The sequence below is a fragment of the Microtus pennsylvanicus genome, chromosome 9 (genome assembly GCF_037038515.1).
Source record: "Microtus pennsylvanicus isolate mMicPen1 chromosome 9, mMicPen1.hap1, whole genome shotgun sequence".
Lineage (NCBI taxonomy): Eukaryota > Metazoa > Chordata > Mammalia > Rodentia > Cricetidae > Microtus > Microtus pennsylvanicus.
In genome coordinates this window covers 62,137,274-62,156,842 of record NC_134587.1, presented here as the reverse complement: position 1 = coordinate 62,156,842, position 19,569 = coordinate 62,137,274, and the positions used below count along the sequence as shown (strand labels likewise).

At 50.5% G+C, this 19,569-nt stretch overlaps 1 protein-coding gene across 5 annotated transcripts in view; it reads right to left on the bottom strand.

Moving 5' to 3' along the window:
- Window positions 1-1,819: 1,819 nt before the first annotated feature.
- The window catches only part of Arhgef10 (Rho guanine nucleotide exchange factor 10), an 86,319-nt gene continuing 68,569 nt past the window's right edge, over window positions 1,820-19,569 (bottom strand). For all 5 annotated transcript variants that reach the window (XM_075986270.1, XM_075986273.1, XM_075986269.1 and 2 more), the window contains 4 exons: window positions 18,155-18,297; window positions 11,542-11,716; window positions 4,903-5,025; window positions 1,820-2,948 (listed from right to left, as the gene is read on the bottom strand). In XM_075986270.1, coding sequence (XP_075842385.1) covers window positions 2,431-2,948; window positions 4,903-5,025; window positions 11,542-11,716; window positions 18,155-18,297 — 959 coding nt within the window. In that variant the 3' untranslated portion in view covers window positions 1,820-2,430. The remainder of the gene's footprint in view (window positions 2,949-4,902; window positions 5,026-11,541; window positions 11,717-18,154; window positions 18,298-19,569) is intronic.

The following is a 19,569-nucleotide window of genomic DNA, read 5'->3' as shown; positions in this document are numbered from 1 at the left end:
GCTATAGTGCCTGCTTGTATGCTGAGGTCCAGGTGATGACGTAGTGGGCAAATCCTGACTACCAGGTTTTGTTTTTGTTTGTTTTGGAAGCAGGGATTCCCTGTGTAGCCCCTTGGCTGTCCTGGAAATCACTCTGTAGACCAGGCTGGCCTCGATCTCAAAGATCCACTTGCCTCTGCCTCCTGAGTGCTGAGATTAAAGGTGTGCCCCACCACCGCCGGGCATGACTACCTGTTCTTCTATCATCACACTCTGATCCCTTAGCTCTACTTCATGTCACTCTGATGAGCTATCCACTTACTTCTCCCACACCTCAGACCCAAGGCCTGGCAACGCTAGCCGAAGGCAGAGAGTAGGTAGCTCTCGGATGTGTTTGTGGCTTCTGAAATTTTGTCAAAACCTTACCATGTCCCGAAAACTTTGTATCTGGAGGGGTCCTGGAAGCGGGGACACAGGATGGGGATGTCACTATGGTGCTAGAAGACAGTGAGGAGCTGGCCTTGAGGGCTGTGGTAGGTGTCCTTCTCCATTTGAGCCTCCATGGAGACTCCAAGTTCATGACCCCGGGAGCTGACCCAACATACCACCTGAAACACTCTCTCAGGACCGGGGGTTAATACTGAGGCTGCAGGTCCTAGAGAGGGGTGCCAGCATGATGGGGCTCTTACTTCATTCCCAAGCCTAAGAAAACTTCACGTGATTCTGCCATATGGGTTTACGAGGGGCTGTTCATTAAGCAGGCTGGCTTTAACATGTTGCTTTGTTCAGCGGGCGCGGACACACCTGTGACTCTCAGATCCAGGACTCAGCAGACACAGGCCACAGCAGGCTTTGCCATCCTTTGAGCTCCCGCCTGCACTCTTCCCACCCAGCCTGCTTCTCCCAGGTACCGAGCTGCGGTGAAGCTTGCTCCGTGCATATCCTCTATCCGCAGAGCGGAAATGTTCGTGGCGCCTGCCATCCGGGGCTGTGAACTTGATCTGTACATCTCGGCTGTCCTCCGGTTCACCCCGGTCTTGCAAACCATCAGTAAGAACTCACGATGTCATATGCCGTGAGAACCGGCAAGTGCAGGGGTCCTTGGAGGTTCCCAGCTCACCCGCGAGCTGTCCTTCACCTGGCTCAGTCTCTGCAGCTGGCCACTACAGGGCCTGAATGGACGGAAGAGGACAGCATCCTCCCCTTTTGGATTTTACTGGGGGTGGGTGGGTGGGGAGGAAGAAAGGCAACTTGTAATACTGCATTCTAAAATAAAAAGTCTTTTATTTTTATCAAACAAGATGGCAGCTAACAGTTTAAGAAAGCTTGGGTATATATGCAATTTAGAAAATATTTGGCCAAGTTAAAAGTTAGCATTTTTAGTCATTTGTAAAGTGCTGAGAAGTGTGTTTCTGGTGACTATCTGAATTAGGCTATTAAAAAATACTCTTAGCCATCCAGTAAGTAAAACACTGATGTACAAACACGGGTGGGGCAAACGGAGCACAGGTTACTCCTGTCCCTAGACACGCACAGCTGCCTCTCATATGACCCTGTATGTCCTTTTGGGGGGGTGGTCATCGGCATGGCAGGCAATGCAGGCAGCAGCTGACTCATCGGCACCATGGGCTGGCTTTCTGATAGTGCACGGACCAGAGCCTCTGCCAGTACCATCCCTGCATGGCCGTGGCCACGCCCGCACATGTCCTACCGTAGATATTACGATCACTAGCGTGAGAAGGCAAGGATGATTTGGCACGGAAACTGGAGTCCAAATGTTGATGGGTATTGAATATTTTGGCTTAAAGCAAAGATTATGTGCAAAACACTACAGTTAGAATATTGACTAAAATGTTTACGGTTAATTTTTAATAGAAAATGCAATATAAAAACGCTATTTGTTAAAGGGTACAGTACACGTATCAGTCACTTTGGAAAAAGCCCCAGTCACTCCCAAACAAAACAAGTTGACTGGACTGGAATGTGTCACCTGGCTTTTTAAATTGTTACAATTTTTATTCTGGGATTTAAAAAAATATATAGGATATAAATAACAGTAGTGAGCCTAAGTCAAATAGAATGATTTTAAGAACTGTTAATGGCCTCCTATGCTCCTGGACGCTACAGTGCCCTGTCAGCTCTCTGTCTGAGGCGTGTCCGGAACTGACGCCATCAGCGCACTTGGCACCTCGGGTGAATGATGGGGCAGACGGTAGCACTACGGAACTTTGCTCAGTGACTCAACAGCCACAACCCTGCTCTGCCTCCCTCACACATCTGGACTCAGCTGTGCGGTGGGAGAAGGCAGAAGCTGTGTGACTGCTGCATGCTCCTTTCCCAAACGCTGCGTCCAGTTGGTCCCAGTGGTACGGATGCAGCCTGTACCACTTGGCCTGCACCCACTGAGAGCTGTCCCTGCTTGCCACCCTGGTCCAGGCAGCAGCCTCTGCCCTACGTGCTCAGCAGTGGGATCTGCCACACCATCACTGAGGACACCACGTCCTCCTGGGAAGGCTGCCGGGTCTTCCTGTGCACTCGCCGGTGGCCTTGGCCCCCACACACCACCAATGCGGAACTGGCTTTGGCTCTCCTAGAGCGCTGTGCCCTGCTCCTCGGGGAGCCACTGGGGTCCTTCAGGAGGTCACACAGGCTGCTGTCCACAGATCTGTGCTCTAGGGAGCTGGAGCCATGCGACAGGCTCAGAGACCCCGAGGATGAAGACAGGTCACTCTTGTGAGCTGTCAATCCCGATGAGTCTCCCAACCAAATGGCTGTGTTGGTGTCAGTCTGGCCCAAGCAAGAAGTGCCGTCCTCACCGCCACCGAGCAAATCCTTGGGGTCTTCATCCTGAGGCTCGGGGCCAGAGGGAGGGCTGTCTCTGGCTCTGTCCTTGTTCTTCTCAAAAGCTGTGGCCATGACAATGAACTTAACAGGCCCATTATGTGCGTGGTAGGAGACCATGCCTCGCCCTGAGAGGACAATGCAACAAAGGTCTTTAATAACACACATCCAGATTAGGGTATTAAAGGGCAGGATCTGACCTCACACTCGTACCCAGGCAACAGCTTGGAAAACAGCACTAACACATGGGCTAGTTAAAGTAGAAACACCCTGGTCATTTCATGTAGATGCTCAGTTATGGAAGCCTTAAAGCCGACAGTTTGTGGGAAGCAAGTCAGTGCTCTCGCAGAGGATGGGGTGCAGTTCCAAGGACCCACACTAAGCAGCTCACAACTGCCTGTAACTATAGGGAATCTGATGCTTTCATCCGGAATCTATGGACCACACACACACACATACACACCCCTAGAGTAATACAATAGCAAGTTTTTAGCTTTGGGCATGGCATACTTCCTCACTTGCTCTATGCAAATGGACCTGGTTTTCCTAAGTCTTAAGAAATCAAAGACTGATGTGTTCATGTGTTCAGTGTTAGGAACACAATGCCTACGCTCCCAGAAGGTCCTAGCAATTTCCACTGCAAAAAGTTTTTGGAGCTTGAGAAAAGCAATTTTATAGTTGTTTATTAAAACCAGGACTTCCTGTCTCCAGGTCATGGTTTGACTCATTCATCTTAGCTGCCAGAGACGGAGTGCTGCCTCCCGATGTCACCGGCTCCACAAGCACTAAAGACAGACACCCAGAAACTGGAGCATGGCAGGAAGTAGCAGAAACAGAGGAGAAAATAAAGTCGCCAGGAAGACACACTCTACGAGACTGCCGTAGACAGCACAGAAAGAGGAAGGTAATGTGAGGAGCAGATTGGTGACTAAAACAGAAGGAAGGGTGTGGAGGGGTCAGGGGTGATTGGACAAGGTCGGTTGCCTGGGAACTCAGACCCATAAACCGCGCCCCAGGTCCTCCAACAGGTAGCAGATGTGTGGCCACCCTGCTATCCCATTAACATTAGAAAAAAACACTTGCTAATTCAAACTTGAGGTATCTGCTGTATATCACTCCTAACAAAAACAAAATTCAAAATGAGCGACTATGAGCTGGGGCAGTAGCTGGGTGGTAAGTGTGAATGCCTAGCCTGTGAGCCTGGATTTATTCCTCAGCTCTGAAAATGAAGGTGGGGGAGGGAAAGGGGAAGAAAGGAGAGGAGAAGGAAAGGAGGGAAAGGGGGGGAAGGAGGAAGGAGGGGAAGAAGGGAGAGAGGGAAGAAGGAAGGGAAGAGGAATGGGTAAATGCACTGGGATTCCATAACCCTACCAGTCAGGAAACATGATGGAACCCGGCCCTTGTTAAGAGGCTGCCGCCGCCTTGTTCAGGCCTCTGCTTTGCAGCTGCCTTCCCTGGTGTGCATACAGCGTCTTTATTTCACCTGCAGTGTCAGCACTCCGGGTTCCTCTCAGTCTCTTCCTCCTCCTTCAGTGAAGGACCAGGCAGCCACTCCTGTGCATCTCCCACCTCTCATCTGAGCACTCAGGAGGTCTCCTTCCATGCTACTGAAACCTTCCCATGACGCTCTGGCTCTGTCCTGGTTGGCACTTGCCTGCGTCTTCCCATCATGCTTTGTTCATGGTGGGGCTTGCCTCTGAGTAGCATCCTGAGGTGGAAACCTCAAGACCATGATGCTGAGCTGCTGCCTAGTAAGAACTGCAGCCAGAAGCAACACTTAGAGGAGAGGTGCCTACCCAGCTTCCTCTATGCCCAGTAAGAAGGGGTCCGTTTCCACCGAGCAAAATCCTACGTTCTGATGGGAACTAATGGGTAATAAAGGCACCATGAAATGAGTTTTCAGGACCAATTCTCCTGGAACTACTAACATGAGAGAGAGAAAAAAATGGAATTACGGAGAGAATATGAAAACAGAGTCAGTGAGCACCTCTGCTAACTATCTATAGCGCCCTCAAGACCACATGACAGCAACACACAGAGCCACTTTGAGGAGAAACAGGCATGTAACTGTGCCCCACTTACCTGTCACTTTGGGGATACCCTGAAGACGAGGGACTGGCAGGGCCACAACAACGCCCAGGCTGGTACCAACCATGAGCAAGCCATGACAGACAAGCAGGCTGGTAACGGACAAACGCTGGTGCCCTGGGTAAGAAAGAGAAGTAAGTGGCCCCATGTCCTGCAGCTGGCTCAGGCAGCAGGGCTGGGTGGGTATCAGGGGGTGGGTGTGCAGCCTGGAAATGCTTCAGACATCAAGGCCAGGCTCCCAAGATACCACGACGCTGTGGCAGGACAAGCTGTAAGGATGCTCACACCTGTGACTTCCTCTTCAGAAGACAAAGACAAAGATCCCGAGGTTGAGGTTGACCCATCAATGCACCACAACTGAACAGCAGCAAGCACATGGCAGGTCTCCAGTCTCTCCTCAGACTGGCCTTGCCAGAGGTGAGCCAACCCCAGAGCTATTCAAACCATCTGCTTCTACACAGTTATATAGTGCCTGCTTGCGCGCGCGCGCTCGCTCTCTCTCTCTCTCTCTCTCTCTCTCTCTCTCTCTCTCTCTCTCTCTCTCTCTCTCTCATACACACACACACACACTGGCAGCACACTGTGGATAAGATGCACTGCCTTGGAGGTTTCCAGGGTTTCCGTGCAAGTGCACCCCACAGACACGGTGCTAGTGACGGTAAGGAACAGGGGTGGTGACTGCACTATGGGGTCAGAGAGGCCTCCAGGGTACCTGGGCTGTTCTGAGCCTGCTCTGTAGCCAGGGAACTGACCGGGCAGGAGGAGGGCTCTGGAGGAGTGAGGAGCAGCAATGCTGTGATGGGAAGTGAGCCTGGGTGGGAAGGAGTCTTAAGACTGGTCCTAGCAGCCGGCTGACCGGCACAGAGGCACTGAGTTCTGCTGACTCTGCTTTTCTGTAGAACATACGTTATTTTTGCTATGCCTGCTTCTGATACGAAGTTTGTGCCAAAGGCAAGCAAATACTAAAGTGGACTGCAGGACCTCAGAGATTGTTTTTATGAAATGCTTAGACTTCAAAACAGGTATTTTAGAAATAAAAGGCATTTTTAACTTCATAACATTGATCTGTGTAATGTTTTAAAAAGCTAAAACAGTATTTAATCCCCGAGATTCCAAATTTGTCTATTTGGGATGATGCAGAACTTAGGGTTGCAGCTAACCCCACAGTGGCCACATTCTCGAGCGGGTGCTTTCAAAGGCTGCTGAGAAACGCTGAGGAGCTCCATAGCCCATGGGGCCATCATGACAGTGGTTATTGCTGTGAGCTGTGTTATCAGGCCGGGGCAGGCTGGTGGGTCATCCCAACATGCAGGAGCCACTTCCTCCACCTGTCCCCCACGCTAAGACAGGAAGACAGATGGGAAAATGGAAAGTTCCAGTGAGTCTGAGGGACTTCCTTTGTAAAACACAGAGGTATGGGAAGTACCACAGTGCCAAGAATACCTCGCCGCTTCCACCCAAGGCCTCGGCTCTGCTCAGAGCAGCTGCCTGAGGAGTGGTCGTGCACCCGGGTGCCAATCAGCTGCTGTGTGCAGGTGACCACAAATGCTGTCGCTGTGACTGACTGCTCTGATCGGACATCGGAAACTATTCTGCATTGGGAGACCGACTTTCCTTTATTTTTTCTACAAAGAAGAATTTTTGAATTAATAATTTTTAGAGTGTTGACCTGAGCTGGGCTTTTAAAGAAGCCTGAGAAATACTTTTACTGTAAATAAGGTCACTTCAAAGACAATTAACGGGCACATTGGGCGTCTCAGGTATAACACCATTTCACGCAGTGGCTCCAAAAAATAGTTTACCATCAAAGCACGAAAGACAGAGGAGTCCCTAGATATTCTCATTCATCCGGAAATACATCTTGAGTCCTTCATTCTCTGTTTGAATCTCCTATATATAAACAGTGTGTGTGTGTGTATATATATATTTTTTTTCAGAGTAATTTCACTTTTACACCTACATTATCTTAAGTATAGTAAGAATCTGGGAAGTGTTCCATTGCCTTTTCAGAGAAATCCCTTCTGTCAGGAGTGTATTTCCCCAAGGAGAACGCACAGAGCAGTACATCAGGTTCAGATGACGGTGGCATCCTGGAGAGGTCAGAGGCCCTGCAGGGATGCTGAGGTACAGGAGCCTAGGTGTGCATCAGCAGGGTCTCCCCTGAGTCAAAAATGCTGAGAAATGGCCTCAACAATTAGCAGTAACGATAAAAGCTAGTAACAAAAGGAAGCGGCTAAGTTCCAGACGCTACTATTTTCTACTTTCTACTTGGGAACTGAGTAAAACCTTGTCCCAGGAACCGGCTGTTTGCTGTCTTCAAATGCTCACCTCCCTGCTGTCCAAGGGTGGTCCTGGTTAGCAGGAGACTTGATGCCAAGGACCTGCTGTGTGTGTGCCTGCATAGAGTTCCCCACTCACACACAACTGGGAGGGAGAGCAGTTTAACTCACCAACCCCACCAGCAAGACTCACACTGTTTTTCCAAACACTTGGCCCTTTTATTTGGCTGCATCACTTCCCGGCAGCCGTATCCGCTCAGCAGGGTCAAAGAGGATAACTGTGCCCCAGCACCTCTGTCACCTTGCTCTGTGTGGTGACACGAAGGTGCTGGAGGCTGCACAGGGGCCTTCCCAGGCTGCAGCCACACCTTCTGTGCCTCTGTTCTCAGAGTCCAACGCCTGCTCTAATAGATGAGTCCCAGGGAGGATCTAAGATCTACTCTTGGGTGGCAGTGTGCTCAGTGTGGTCTACATTAGGAGCCCATGTTAAATGGCCTCAGATCTGAATTCCAGTGGAAGGGGAAGCTGACTTGCTAGGAACTGATTGATTATTCCAGGTGTGGTCTTAGGTCTGATCAACTTCTGATGACTCCAGTATCACTTCTTTCCCAAATTTTGTCCTTTATTGACTCAGTGTGTCTCTAGCTGCAGGACCTACTTGGACTTTATTACTCTTAACAATGGCCTGGAAGGACACTTGCCCGTGCTGCTTCCACACACACTTATGTGCGCTTACTGTGGTACAAACAGCAGCTCAACACTCGGGCTTCCACACAGGCACTGCTGTGAAACACTGGCTTTATTCTCCCTAGACTGTGGTGTGTGGAGCTCATTCTGGGATGTCAGGAACTGCTGATGAACGGAACAGACAGAACCCAGTTCTTACGTTACCCTCCCCCACCACCACTGCAGGACAACACATCAACACTAAAGGAACACTGGGGGTGCATGCATGACAAGGCCTCCAGAGGCGGAGTGGAAGCCACTCTAAAATACAGCAAACGACACCGATGAGCACAGTCCAGCTCAAGGTTTTCCAGTTCACGCTGGTCCCACCCATCCATGAGTAAGAAGCAGACTGATGACCTCCTGCATGGAACTAGACCAAGACCCGTGACAGAGGGTCCCACAGGCCGTGTCCAAAGTGGCTTGTATCAGTCCATTTTCCACAGCTGTGACCAAGTAGCTGACATTAACAACTTAAAGGTCTGATTGACTTTGGGTCACGGCTTCAGTCCACGGCTCCACTGTTTCTATGCCTGTGGCAAGCCAGAGATAAGACAGGAGAGTGTGGTGAGGAGAGCTGCTCATCTCAAGTAGCTGGGAAGGGAATGTGCATGGGGTGGGGGATCTCTCCAAAGCACCCCCTACCCAGCAACACATCTCTAAGTAGACACCACCGTCTCTCAACACCTCCAAAGTATGACTCCATCACTGGATTAGGCCGGAGCGCTCATAAACCATCCCTTGAAAGGCCTTTCAGCCATGAGCTGTCAAGAGGCATTGATAGTCAAACTCTAACACTGTGGAGACTCTGACAGACCCTCCAGCCTGAGAGAAGAGAGGTGGTGAGACAGGCAATCCTCTGGAGAACGGCCCATACCCCACAATCCCATGAGTCCGGTAGTGCCGAGGGTCAGGCTTCGCAGAGAAGGCTGGGCGAGCCAATGTTTGGCCAAGTGGAAACAGTGTAGAAGGCTGAAGAGGGGTAGCACTGGCTACAGGGTGAACGGAAAGAACTCAACTGCACCGTGCTGTGTGGCTCAGCTGCACAACACTGCACACCCAAGCTGAGTGGTCTCCAAGTGTTTCCTAACCAGAGCTGGCTGCCTGCCCAGGAGGGAGGGACCCCCATAGGTCTGTATGTGCCATGCTTGCCTGCGTCTAGGCACATACTGCCAGTGATCTGCTCAGAAGCCAGGCGCATCCCACTTTCTACAGCAGGAGGAAACCGAGGGGACAGATGAGAGCAACACACAGTTCAGTTTTAAAACTGGGTGGACATGGAAGGCGTGAGGAACACCAGATAAGGGAGGGTCGGCGAGGGAGAGCCGCTGAGCCACCTCACTGTTCACTTGGAGTTCTTGTGGTTTGGTTTCAGTGTATCATGTCCAAGGATTAATTTCATAAAATCTCAACCCACTAACCCCCACTCACTGGCCACTCCCTCCTCTCCCCAGCTCTGACAGAAACTGCAGGGGAATGAACCTGAGGCAGGGCAGGGCCCCTGTGGCAGGGACTGGGGCCAGACAACATTCCTGTGGTTGGTTCTCAGGATTCCAGGAACCATGGCAACCAAGGCAGCTTCCCTGGAGGCCACAGGGTACCGGGTCAGGACCTGGGTCCCAGAAGCCTTTATCACAGAACAACCTAACCCCTGTTCCTTTCCATGTCAACAAAGCGTACAGGACATTCTCTGGCCAGATGCAAGTAGGTGCTGGCAGCTGGTGAATCTGACCTGGTTTCTGTCTAAGGGACAATAGCTTCTGACAGCAAACACCTGTCTAGGTAGCTTGTGCTTGGAAGAAAACAGTCAAGTCCCCAGCAATATGCTTTGGGAGCCATCCTGATGCTATGTCGTTTTTATTTTCTAAAAATAGTATGTATTACAGAAACCCCCACTTTCCTAACTAAATAAAAGTCTATTAGTATTTTTTAAAAAATGATTAGCAGCCAATCCCATAGAAGAAAACACCTGACAGCACCCCTAGATGCCTGTGCTCTGCAGGTCTTAGGGAAGCTTTCCTGCTGCCATATTATTTGCCTCTATCTCATTATTCTTCATGTCATAGGAGGAGTGTGTACCCTTTCTGCATTGTGACCCCGAAACTATTGTGCTTTTTCAAGGCATCAAAAACGCTAATTGTGATGGACGGTATGTGTCAGAATTCCCTTAAATTCTCATGTTGTAGGTGATAAAATTAGGAGGTGGTATCTGAAGGAGGAGGGGACAGATTAGATCACGCCACAGGGCAGCATGAGGTTGGCCTCATGATGCAATCAGCACTGTTACAGCAGGGACCAGCGCGGATGCTCTCTCTGCTCCGTGTGAACATGATGTTGTCCATGAACAACCTGTTCTCTCTGCCCCGTGTGAACACGGTGTTGTCCATGAACAACCTGTGTTCTCTCTGCCCCATGTGAACATGGTGTTGTCCATGAACAACCTGTTTTCTCTGTCCCATGTGAACATGTGAAGGAGCTGTACACAAACAAGAAAGTATAGCCTACCAGGAACCTCACACCTTCATCTTGAACTTCTAGCTTCCAGACTCGGGGAATAAGTGATGCTGTCAGAGGCCTCAGCCTGTAACCAGGACAGAGGCCAGCAACCTTCCCCAGAGCCTTGCTCTCCCCAATGGACACCTTCCCCATCATAATTCACCACACAAGCAGACAAATCCACCCAGACTCCCATACCCACACCACTGTGGCCTCAGCCATCTCTAAAGGACGACAGTCTTTCGTCTTTCTCTTTCTCTCTTACTCTCTCTCTCTCTCTCTCTCTCTCTCTCTCTCTCTCTCTCTCTCTCTCACACACACACACACACACACACACACACACACACACGGCGTCTGGTCTGAGTGTGAATCAGTCACATAACTCATAGCTGCCTGGAGAAAGCACCGCACAGCACCCCCACCCTCCCACCAGAGCCCATCTCCCGGCTACCGATGCACACGATGTGAGCACTGTCCAGCAGCAATGCCCATCTAGGGTGACCGGCTTGCCTGTGACCCACATGTGAACACCATCTACAAAGCGCATGACCAGCTCACCTCACTACCCAGCGCTTCCTTCTTAACTTCAGCCATTCCTGTGCTCTCCACCCCCACCTTTATGTCATACTCTCCCTACAGCCTGGTAGGCAGGACCCTGAGGACAAAGGGCAGGCAAGACGCACTCAAGCCTCTCCCTGCAGGATCACTCTCCCCAAATCCACCCTGGCATGGTCTCTCCCCGTCCCTGTCCAGTCTTCAGCGACTTCCTGCAGGACTATGAAGTTACCTTGCCTTGCCTCTGGCATCACCATCAGATCCTTTGTGGCCATTAGTGAAGCCTTTAACACAGCCACAGACAGGCTGCATAACTGTGCATACAAACTACACGTTTATATACACTGCCCACACACTAACTCACGCCAGATAGCACACACAAAGGCTGTGCATCTACATGTGTGGGACATATGTGAATACCCAGGGTCCATGGACTGCACTGGCTGTATGTGCACTAGCAGCGGCTGTCCCTGTTGTTTCTTCAACTCTGCTGCCCTCTTCCTTTCCCTCTGAGGTACCTGGCTGCAAGCTGTACATGGGAGAGTGACCCTAGAACCCTCCCTTCCTCGGAGAGTACCTGGCAACATGCTATGCACGGGGGCATCAATGTTGACATCCTGCAGGTGCTTCAAGGTCTCCGTGTGGAAGAGGCGAAGGGTGGACCCCGAGGTGAAGGCAATCCAAATGCCAACACCAGCCACAGCCATGTGGGAGATGACCATCCCTTCATCTTGGTGGGCCTCCAGCTGATTCTGAGGAAGCAAAGGAAATGAGATTATACAGCATATTAGGGGTTCAGCCAGAGCTAACCACAGTGCTGGGGGCAAAGATAGCACACAACAAGCTAGGCCGAGTCACTTGTGAGTGTCGTGGGGTCCAGCTGGAGCTCACACTCACAACTGTGACAGCGCTGATCTCCTATTCACAGTCACAGAGTAGCATCTGTGGATACGACACTCTTGTGGCACGTCCCTGAGCAGGAAAAAGTGCATCACAGAACACGGTGCGGCCTTCCATCTACCACAGCACCTCGACAAGCTGAGCAAACAGCTTCACAACATGAAAGGGGCTGGGAAGGGATGGCTGCTGGTCCTTGTCCCCAAGGAGACATAGCTCAGTGAACAGCCTGGTAAGAGGGTGGTGGGAAGCAAAGCCGTGGAGACCAAGGAGAAAGCTGGTCCTTCTCCTACAATCCTGGCAAAGACATAACACCGCCGCAGGGCTGCCTCTCCTGAGGCCTGTCTAAAGCAGGCCATCCTGTGGGATCCCATTCTCGCACTGGAACCCCAGGATAATACTACACTCACTGCACAAGGCCCAACTGGCAACAAACAGCTCTGCAGTCATCTTGAGACCAGCGTGTGTGTGTGTGTGTGTGTGTGTGTGTGTGTGTGTGTGTGTGTGTGTGTGTGTTGGCCAAAGCCCAGGCAGGGTGCAGTGTGAAGGTTAGGAAATTCACCTGAGAAGGTCAGAAAATTCACACTAAAGATCAGTCTTGTGGGGTTCTCTTAATTTGAACTTAAAATACCCCCTAAGGGAGCAAAACCCTAGCTCTCTGTCCTCAGAGAAGAGAGAGGAGAGAGAACCTGACCCCTGCCACAGAGACAATAGACTTGCCAAGGTCATGGAACTCCACACCCTCACAGAGGCTCCCTGACGGGCTAGGCTGAGCTACACCCAGCATTAACTGGATGTCATTTCAAGGGAAGATTCCAGGGCAGGAGTGTCAGGAGCTGTAGGGGACGTCTCCCGACCTTGTCTCCTCGGCCTGGTTTTCAGGCTGCTTGCTGCCGGCACACACAAACTAGATTGATTTTTAGATATTGATCTTGCACACTCTGACCCTGTTGAATGTTTTGTTGTTTCGTTGTGTTTTTTTAATCTGTTAGTGATGTTCCAGATTCCTTAGGGATTCTGGACTCAAGACAATCTCTTAGCAAATTCATATTCTTCTTTCAACCCAGCGCCCACCCAGTCCATCCCCAGCACCTCTGGTAAAAGCAGCCAACTCTATGTGGGCAGAAGAGGAGGAGATGGGCCTCTGTGCACCCTTCATATCTCATGTAAACAGTTGCTAAGCTGACACTCACCATTCTCTATGTGCCCTGAGACACTAGTATTGGACTGGTCCTAGACTTCTCTGTAGGCTCATGATGAGCAGTGTGTCTGACGTTCAAGGGATGGCCCCTGTGACAGGTCTTCCTCTGATGCCTTCACAGAAACTAGGACATGGGGTCATGCCGCCCCTCCCCCCAGGGGCTGTCTGCTTTACCCTGAAGCTCAGGCTGCATACTGGGATACTTCCTGGAATGCTGAAGAAGGCTGATGCCCTGAAGTCTCAGTACTAGCATGGTCTTTAAGCTTCTGAGAGGGGGACACACACACACACACACACACACACACACACACACACACACACTCTGTACAGTCAGGATCACTGGAGGAAGAAGCCTGATCCACAGATACCTCGCACTTCATGCATCACTTCTTGCCACAACACACACGTGTACATCACTGTGATTTAACACACAAAGAAGCAGGACCCTTCCACACAGCTGTGATCCAGATAGGAAGAATCGATGTCACCAGCCCAGGTTTCTGCAACTGCTCTGCACCTGGGACAGCTGGGGTGACCTGAGCATGATCCAGTGCCAGGGACTAGAGAGGGAGGTGGCTTTGAGTAAGGACAAGCAAGGGACATGCGGTCTGGGAGGGTCAGACTGCTGTGTGTACTGTTCTCACGGGCCAGACAAGGTGACTCCTGCCCAGCTTCCCAGGTCTGGAAATGCATATCAACTTCCCCATAGCAGCTGCACTGCCAAGCCTCAGGTGGAGGACGAGGCAGGGCATGTCATCGTGTATTACTTGTAGTGCTGAAGGAGCCTTCCCCTCCTGTTCATGCTGGGTGCGGAACTGTCTGCGGGGAAAGATGCCCTGCTGCACATTTGGGGTACAAGCCTCCATCTCTACTGCCTGTCATATGATGAGTTCAAGGCAGAGCAGTAACTGCCCCTGGAAACCTGCGGTAGCTGGGCAACAGGACTTCCAAGGAGGCTTGAAAAAGCAGAAGAAACCATGGCATGTGAGGTCACATGACTGGAGGACTAAAGAGCAAGGCTCCGCCTTCCCATCCATGTCACAGTGTCTACCCAACCTTCCAGGGAGGCTCCAGGGTCTCTGATTCCCAGCAACTTTCTCATTTTGACTCGCAGTCTGCCATCTGCAGCACTTGAAGGGCTGGCAGGACCATCGCAGAGGAGAAAACACATTTCATTATCTCTGTTCTGTATTCAAGGTCCCTCGGTGCCCTATGTCACATGGCAAGTGTCATATTCAATAGGGAAACGTGCAAGTCTGCTTTAGGACATGAGGTCAAAGGCACTAGCTCTGGCGGACTTGGCTGTTTCCATCTCTGCCTATACACCAGGAAGCTGGGGTGGGGGTCCAGACCTCTTCAGAGCCCATGTATTCAGGTGAGGGATCCAGGTTCCTGGCAGCTGTCAACCCTGCTATGTCCCCTCGTCCCTCGCCCTCTTGGTCCATGCTTCATTCAGTCCAAGAACCATGGTTCCTCCAGGAGTCACATCTCCTCATTCTGACCATCTCTGTGGTTTCCTCCCCCACGCCGTCCTAGTGAACTCTGCTTATTTTGATAGGGGTTGTTACGAGGCCCAGGGGTGAGGGCCCATGGCCCGACACACAGACTCCGGGAGACACAAGACTTGAACATTACAAGGCTAGTCCAAACCTGGGCATGGGTGTAACATGCCTGCTGAGGAGTGGGCAGAAAAGAGCCACCAGAGCTCCACAGCATCTGACACCGCCCCATGGCTGTATGGTACCTGGTACATGGCAGGTAGAGAACGGTATTGATGAAGGGCCAGATGAAGGGCAGATAACACTGGCTCAGTTCTGTGCCGCTGTGCCAATTATCATAGGGAAGAAGCGTGGCTGAAGACCACTGTGATGCTGCTGTGTTACTGCCCTACCTGTTCATTCCATCTGAGTTTAGTAAACTGCACTACATACAGTGGAAACTCAGGGGCAAGGAAAGCATCTTTAGAGTTAAGCAGCTCCAGCAGTGAAGCTGTAACTGTGCCCCATGGCTGTAAAGTTAGCATCTACCAAAGCCAGAGAAGTCAGCCTGTTCCTAAACAAGGGATAAAAGGCAAGAAGGAAAGCCGGGAAAGAGAGAAGATGACGAGGGACTGGAGAGATGTTCCGGGATTGAGAATGTATACCACTCTTGCAGAGGGCCCACTCGAGTTTGGCTCCCCAGCCCACAACTCCAGCTCCAGGGGCTCTGACAGCTGTTGGAGGAGGCCGCTATATAGTTCCCGGCCACTTAGCCCTGAAATAATCACACAGAAACTATACTAATTAATCACTGCTTGGCCCATTAGCTCTAGCTTCTTATTGGCTAATTCTTACATATAAACTTAACCCATCTCCATTAATCTGTGTATCGACACGTGGCTGTGGCTTACCGGGTAAAGTTTCGTCCAGTGTCTGTCTCTGGCGGAGCTACATGGCTTCTCTCTTACTCCGCCCTTCTTTCTCCCAGCATTTAGTTTAGTTCAGTCTCCCCCCCCTTGGGCCTACTTTAGTTCTACCCTATCACAGGCTCAAGACAGTTTTCTTTATTCATTAATGGTAATCACAGCATACAGAGGGAAATCCCACATCAGACACCCTGTTCTGGTCCCTGTCAGCACATACACACATATATACACAGATGCAAAAATAAAAGGAGGAGAATACAGTTCCTCCACTACATGACCATCAGCACTAGGAGTTCCCCTCAGACTCTGCAGGAGGCAGAAGTGCCCTGAGAGGCGTTCTGCTCAGGGCTGCCAGGATACAGACCCCAACCACGGACACCCTGGCCTACGAACATTCCCATTCAGCCCTGCGGCAGCCGTTGAGATGCCTCAGCCTCAGAACCCCCTGTGCAGGAAGGCAGCTCCCTCCAGCAGTAGCACCCCCACTCCAGCTGGGTGAACACAGGTTGAGGTCCTGGGCTGCACCCACATCTCAGCTGTGGCTGCCCACAAAACAGGAACAGCATGAATCTTACTTACCCAAAAAAGCAGGTTTTGCTTCTTTCTATAAATGTGTTTAGTTATTTTAGGCTAAAAACTGCCTAGAGGGGCCAGGACTTGGATCTGGGGAGGCTCTACTCTTGGAGTCCTGGTGATCTCAGCACTGTGCCTGTCTGGAGCATGAGACACCATAAAGCAGAGAGGGAGCATTGCCTTACCTTGGAAACCTTCTAGGGAAGGCTGCTGAGCACCCCTGGCAGTTTTGGGTTTCGTTTACAAATGATGATGATCATGCCATTTGGGGGAAAAAAGTCTTAAAATAGTGGCATCATGCCTCAGTGTAAAAACAATGGACGACGAACAAAACATTAAGATTTCGGGAACTGCAGCTCCAGTGTGCTGTGCTGGATGCAGGCATTCCCCTCCACCAACAAGCATCCCTGACTTGGGCCCAGGAGAGAGTTTCCGTGACACACAGTTGGGCTGTGGGTGGGCCCTGTGCTATTGCAGATACAGAATCAGCAAGGTGACATTGCTAGTCATCAAGACAGCCTGATGGAACAAGGTGGCATAGGGTTTGGAACTTTCTAGGAACATTATTTACGAGATGGTGTCACTGGTACCTACAAGGGCTGGGAGGAAGTTGCCATGGTACCTGTGACTGGAAGGGAAGTTCTTATGACAACAGTGGTTCTCAGGTGGATACAAAAGTAACCAAGGTTACCATGAAACCATGTTTCCCTCTGCCTTTCCTGTGGCCAGCTGGCAGGCTGGGTCTTGGGAACACAGAGGAGCCACCCCTTAAGAGAATCAGAACAGACACGGCTATAGTGGCATTCTCCGTCATCCCAGCCGGTGGGCTCAGGCAGCAGGATCTTTAGTTCAGGGTCAGCCCGGGAGGGGGTAAAGTTATCTCACTGCAGTCGCAGGGAGAAAGTTTTGAGCTTGGACATGCCAGGAAACAGTGCCCCGCCTGCACCTTTGCCCCACGTGGAAACATCCTGGTTCTAACTGAGCCTCACCTCCTGACCCTTGAACTGCCCTGGGAGTCTGCAGGCCTGACACAGCATCTGCATTGATGAGCTCCATGTCACAGGGCACACTACAATTCACAGCTCTTGAGATGGGAGCACAGTCAGGTAGCTGAGTGCTGAACATGCATGAGGCCCTGGATTTCATTCCCAGTACCCAAACCACCCTGAGTTCTCTATACCTGGAGCTTAAATCCCACTCTCTCCTGAGGTGACAGAACATGCCACCAACGTACGTCCTGAAATAGACGTCTGAGCGACATCTAAAAATGTGACAAGTGAACTCTTAGCAAAGGGCCTGAGACCCTGCCCTGCTCTGTTGAGCTGGTAAACTCCACCAGAGATGCAAATGTTTCCAGGAGCTAATGGCGATGGCAGTTTGGTCTGGAGATTTCTGAACAGTCATTCGAACATACCAGACTAAAGAAGCCCCACCCCAAAGACAAACACTTGTCATCTCTTGTATGACACTTAAAGGCAATTCTGTGACAGGATTGCTTTGTTGTTGATCTTTTGCTTTTTTGTTTTCTTGAGACAGGGTTTCTCTGTGTAGCCCTGGCTGTCGTGAGACTCACTCTGTAGACCAAGCTGTCCTCTGCCTCCTAAATCCCTATTGGCAACTTCTGGTGTCTGGTATCTTGGGAGAGGCACCCTCCCTAGCACAGCGGGCCCCACACCAATCCTGCATTTTGCCCTGTGAGTTTATGGCTTCTCCTTTTGTTAAAATTCTCATAAAGAGGGAGTTTTGGGTTTAGGAAGCCTGGATTGGTCTCCTGAATATCGGGCTAGTCCGTCCTTCATCTCAGCTACAATCCCCCAACCAACTGATGAGAAATGGCACTCCAGCCAAGTGCTGATTTTCCATGTGTTCCTGAGGGCTGTTCATATCGAATGTATTTTGAAATCAATGTTTCCACTACTTAGCAGGTAAGCACAGAGCAAGCATGCCCCAGAGAAGAGGTTAGAAAATGGTGAGATGAGTTTTCTAGTTAATCGTATCTTTCTAAGCAAAGTCCCAGAATGCACCCTGTTCCTGCCATTCACACTGTAGAATGCCTGTGTGGCTGGGACACACCCTGTCTGCAGCAAGCAGCAGCAGATTCGTGACAGCACTCACCTCTATAGTGTGCGTCTCCACGCTGGCCATGAACACCTGTCCTCCCGAGGCTGCCCACAGCGCACCTTCCACCAGGAGAAGGCTTCTGACAGGCAGGACACCCAACTTGATCACTTGCTGGGGTTCCGGGTTCCAGGATCCATCTTTAAAAAAATATTTTTAGTTCCTTGCTGTGGGATAACGCTCTTGCACACTGCAAAGATTTGTCACTTGTATTAGTTTAATAAAATGCTGACTGGCCAGTAGCCAGGCAGGAAGCACAGGTGGAGTGACCAGACTAGGAGAATTCTGGGAAGAGGAAAGGCAGAGATGCAGTTGCTACCCAGACACAGAAGAAGCAAGATGAGAGACGGCCTCACTGAGAAAAGGTACCAAGTCACATGGTTAAACATAAACAAGAATTATGGGTTAATTGAAGTTAATAATAAGCCTGAACTAACAGGCCAAACAGTTTATAATAAATATAAGCCTCTATGTGTTTCTTTGGGAATGAATGGCTGCGGGACCAGGTGGGAATGAAACTTCTGTCTATAGTTCCTCTAAGCTCAGGTAACTGTGCATGGAGAGAGAGAAACAGGATGCCACACCCCACTGCAAAACCACGAACCAAGTACCAACTGTGACCACAATGGTTGTATTCAACATTTAGGGGTCCAGGAACCAGCTCTGGCACATAGCGCCTACAGTGTGTGGAAGACACAGAGGACAGCAGGTAGGACGGGACCACCTTCCTGTGGCATGTCTCTACCTGGCACGTCTCTAGACACATTCCTTGCTTTCTGTAAATTAAGTATCAGTTTCTTTATCTATAAGATGGGGGCAGTACCGTCACAAGCCTTGAAACTTGTTTCAAGAACTAAAAATGAGACAATACACATAAACACTCATTGCAGGACCCGTCGCATTTCCACAGATCCTGCTGCAATACAGCAGTAATGCATGAAGTGATCGGTTGTCAGAACGACCGCATCAATTTCAAAACATCCTACAATCGTGAGGAGAACCTGTCTTCACTAAGGTGAAAAGACCAAGCAAAACTAAGCCGAAGGCCCTGCTCTTCTACTGTCTTCCTCCCTGACCCCCAGGAAGCCAAAGCTGTACCCAGAGATCTGTAATGAGTTCTACCATGACTTAAGTGAAGTGTGAATCAACAGCATAGTGACGGTAAAGACTGAAAACGAGACTTAATCTGAATTAAAGTGGTTGATGTGGCTATCCTGTAAGATTTAATTGTTCATTCAGTAAGCCCCAGGATTCCAATGGTAATTACATCATCAGTGTGACTTCCCTGCCATGAGAGTTCTCTCAGCTCGGAGGAAACAAGGTTTCCCTCGCCTGCTCAAACATTCATACAAACAGACATTCCACGTGGTCCTCACAGCCCTTTACAGCACTGTGGCCTGTGCCTGTGATGG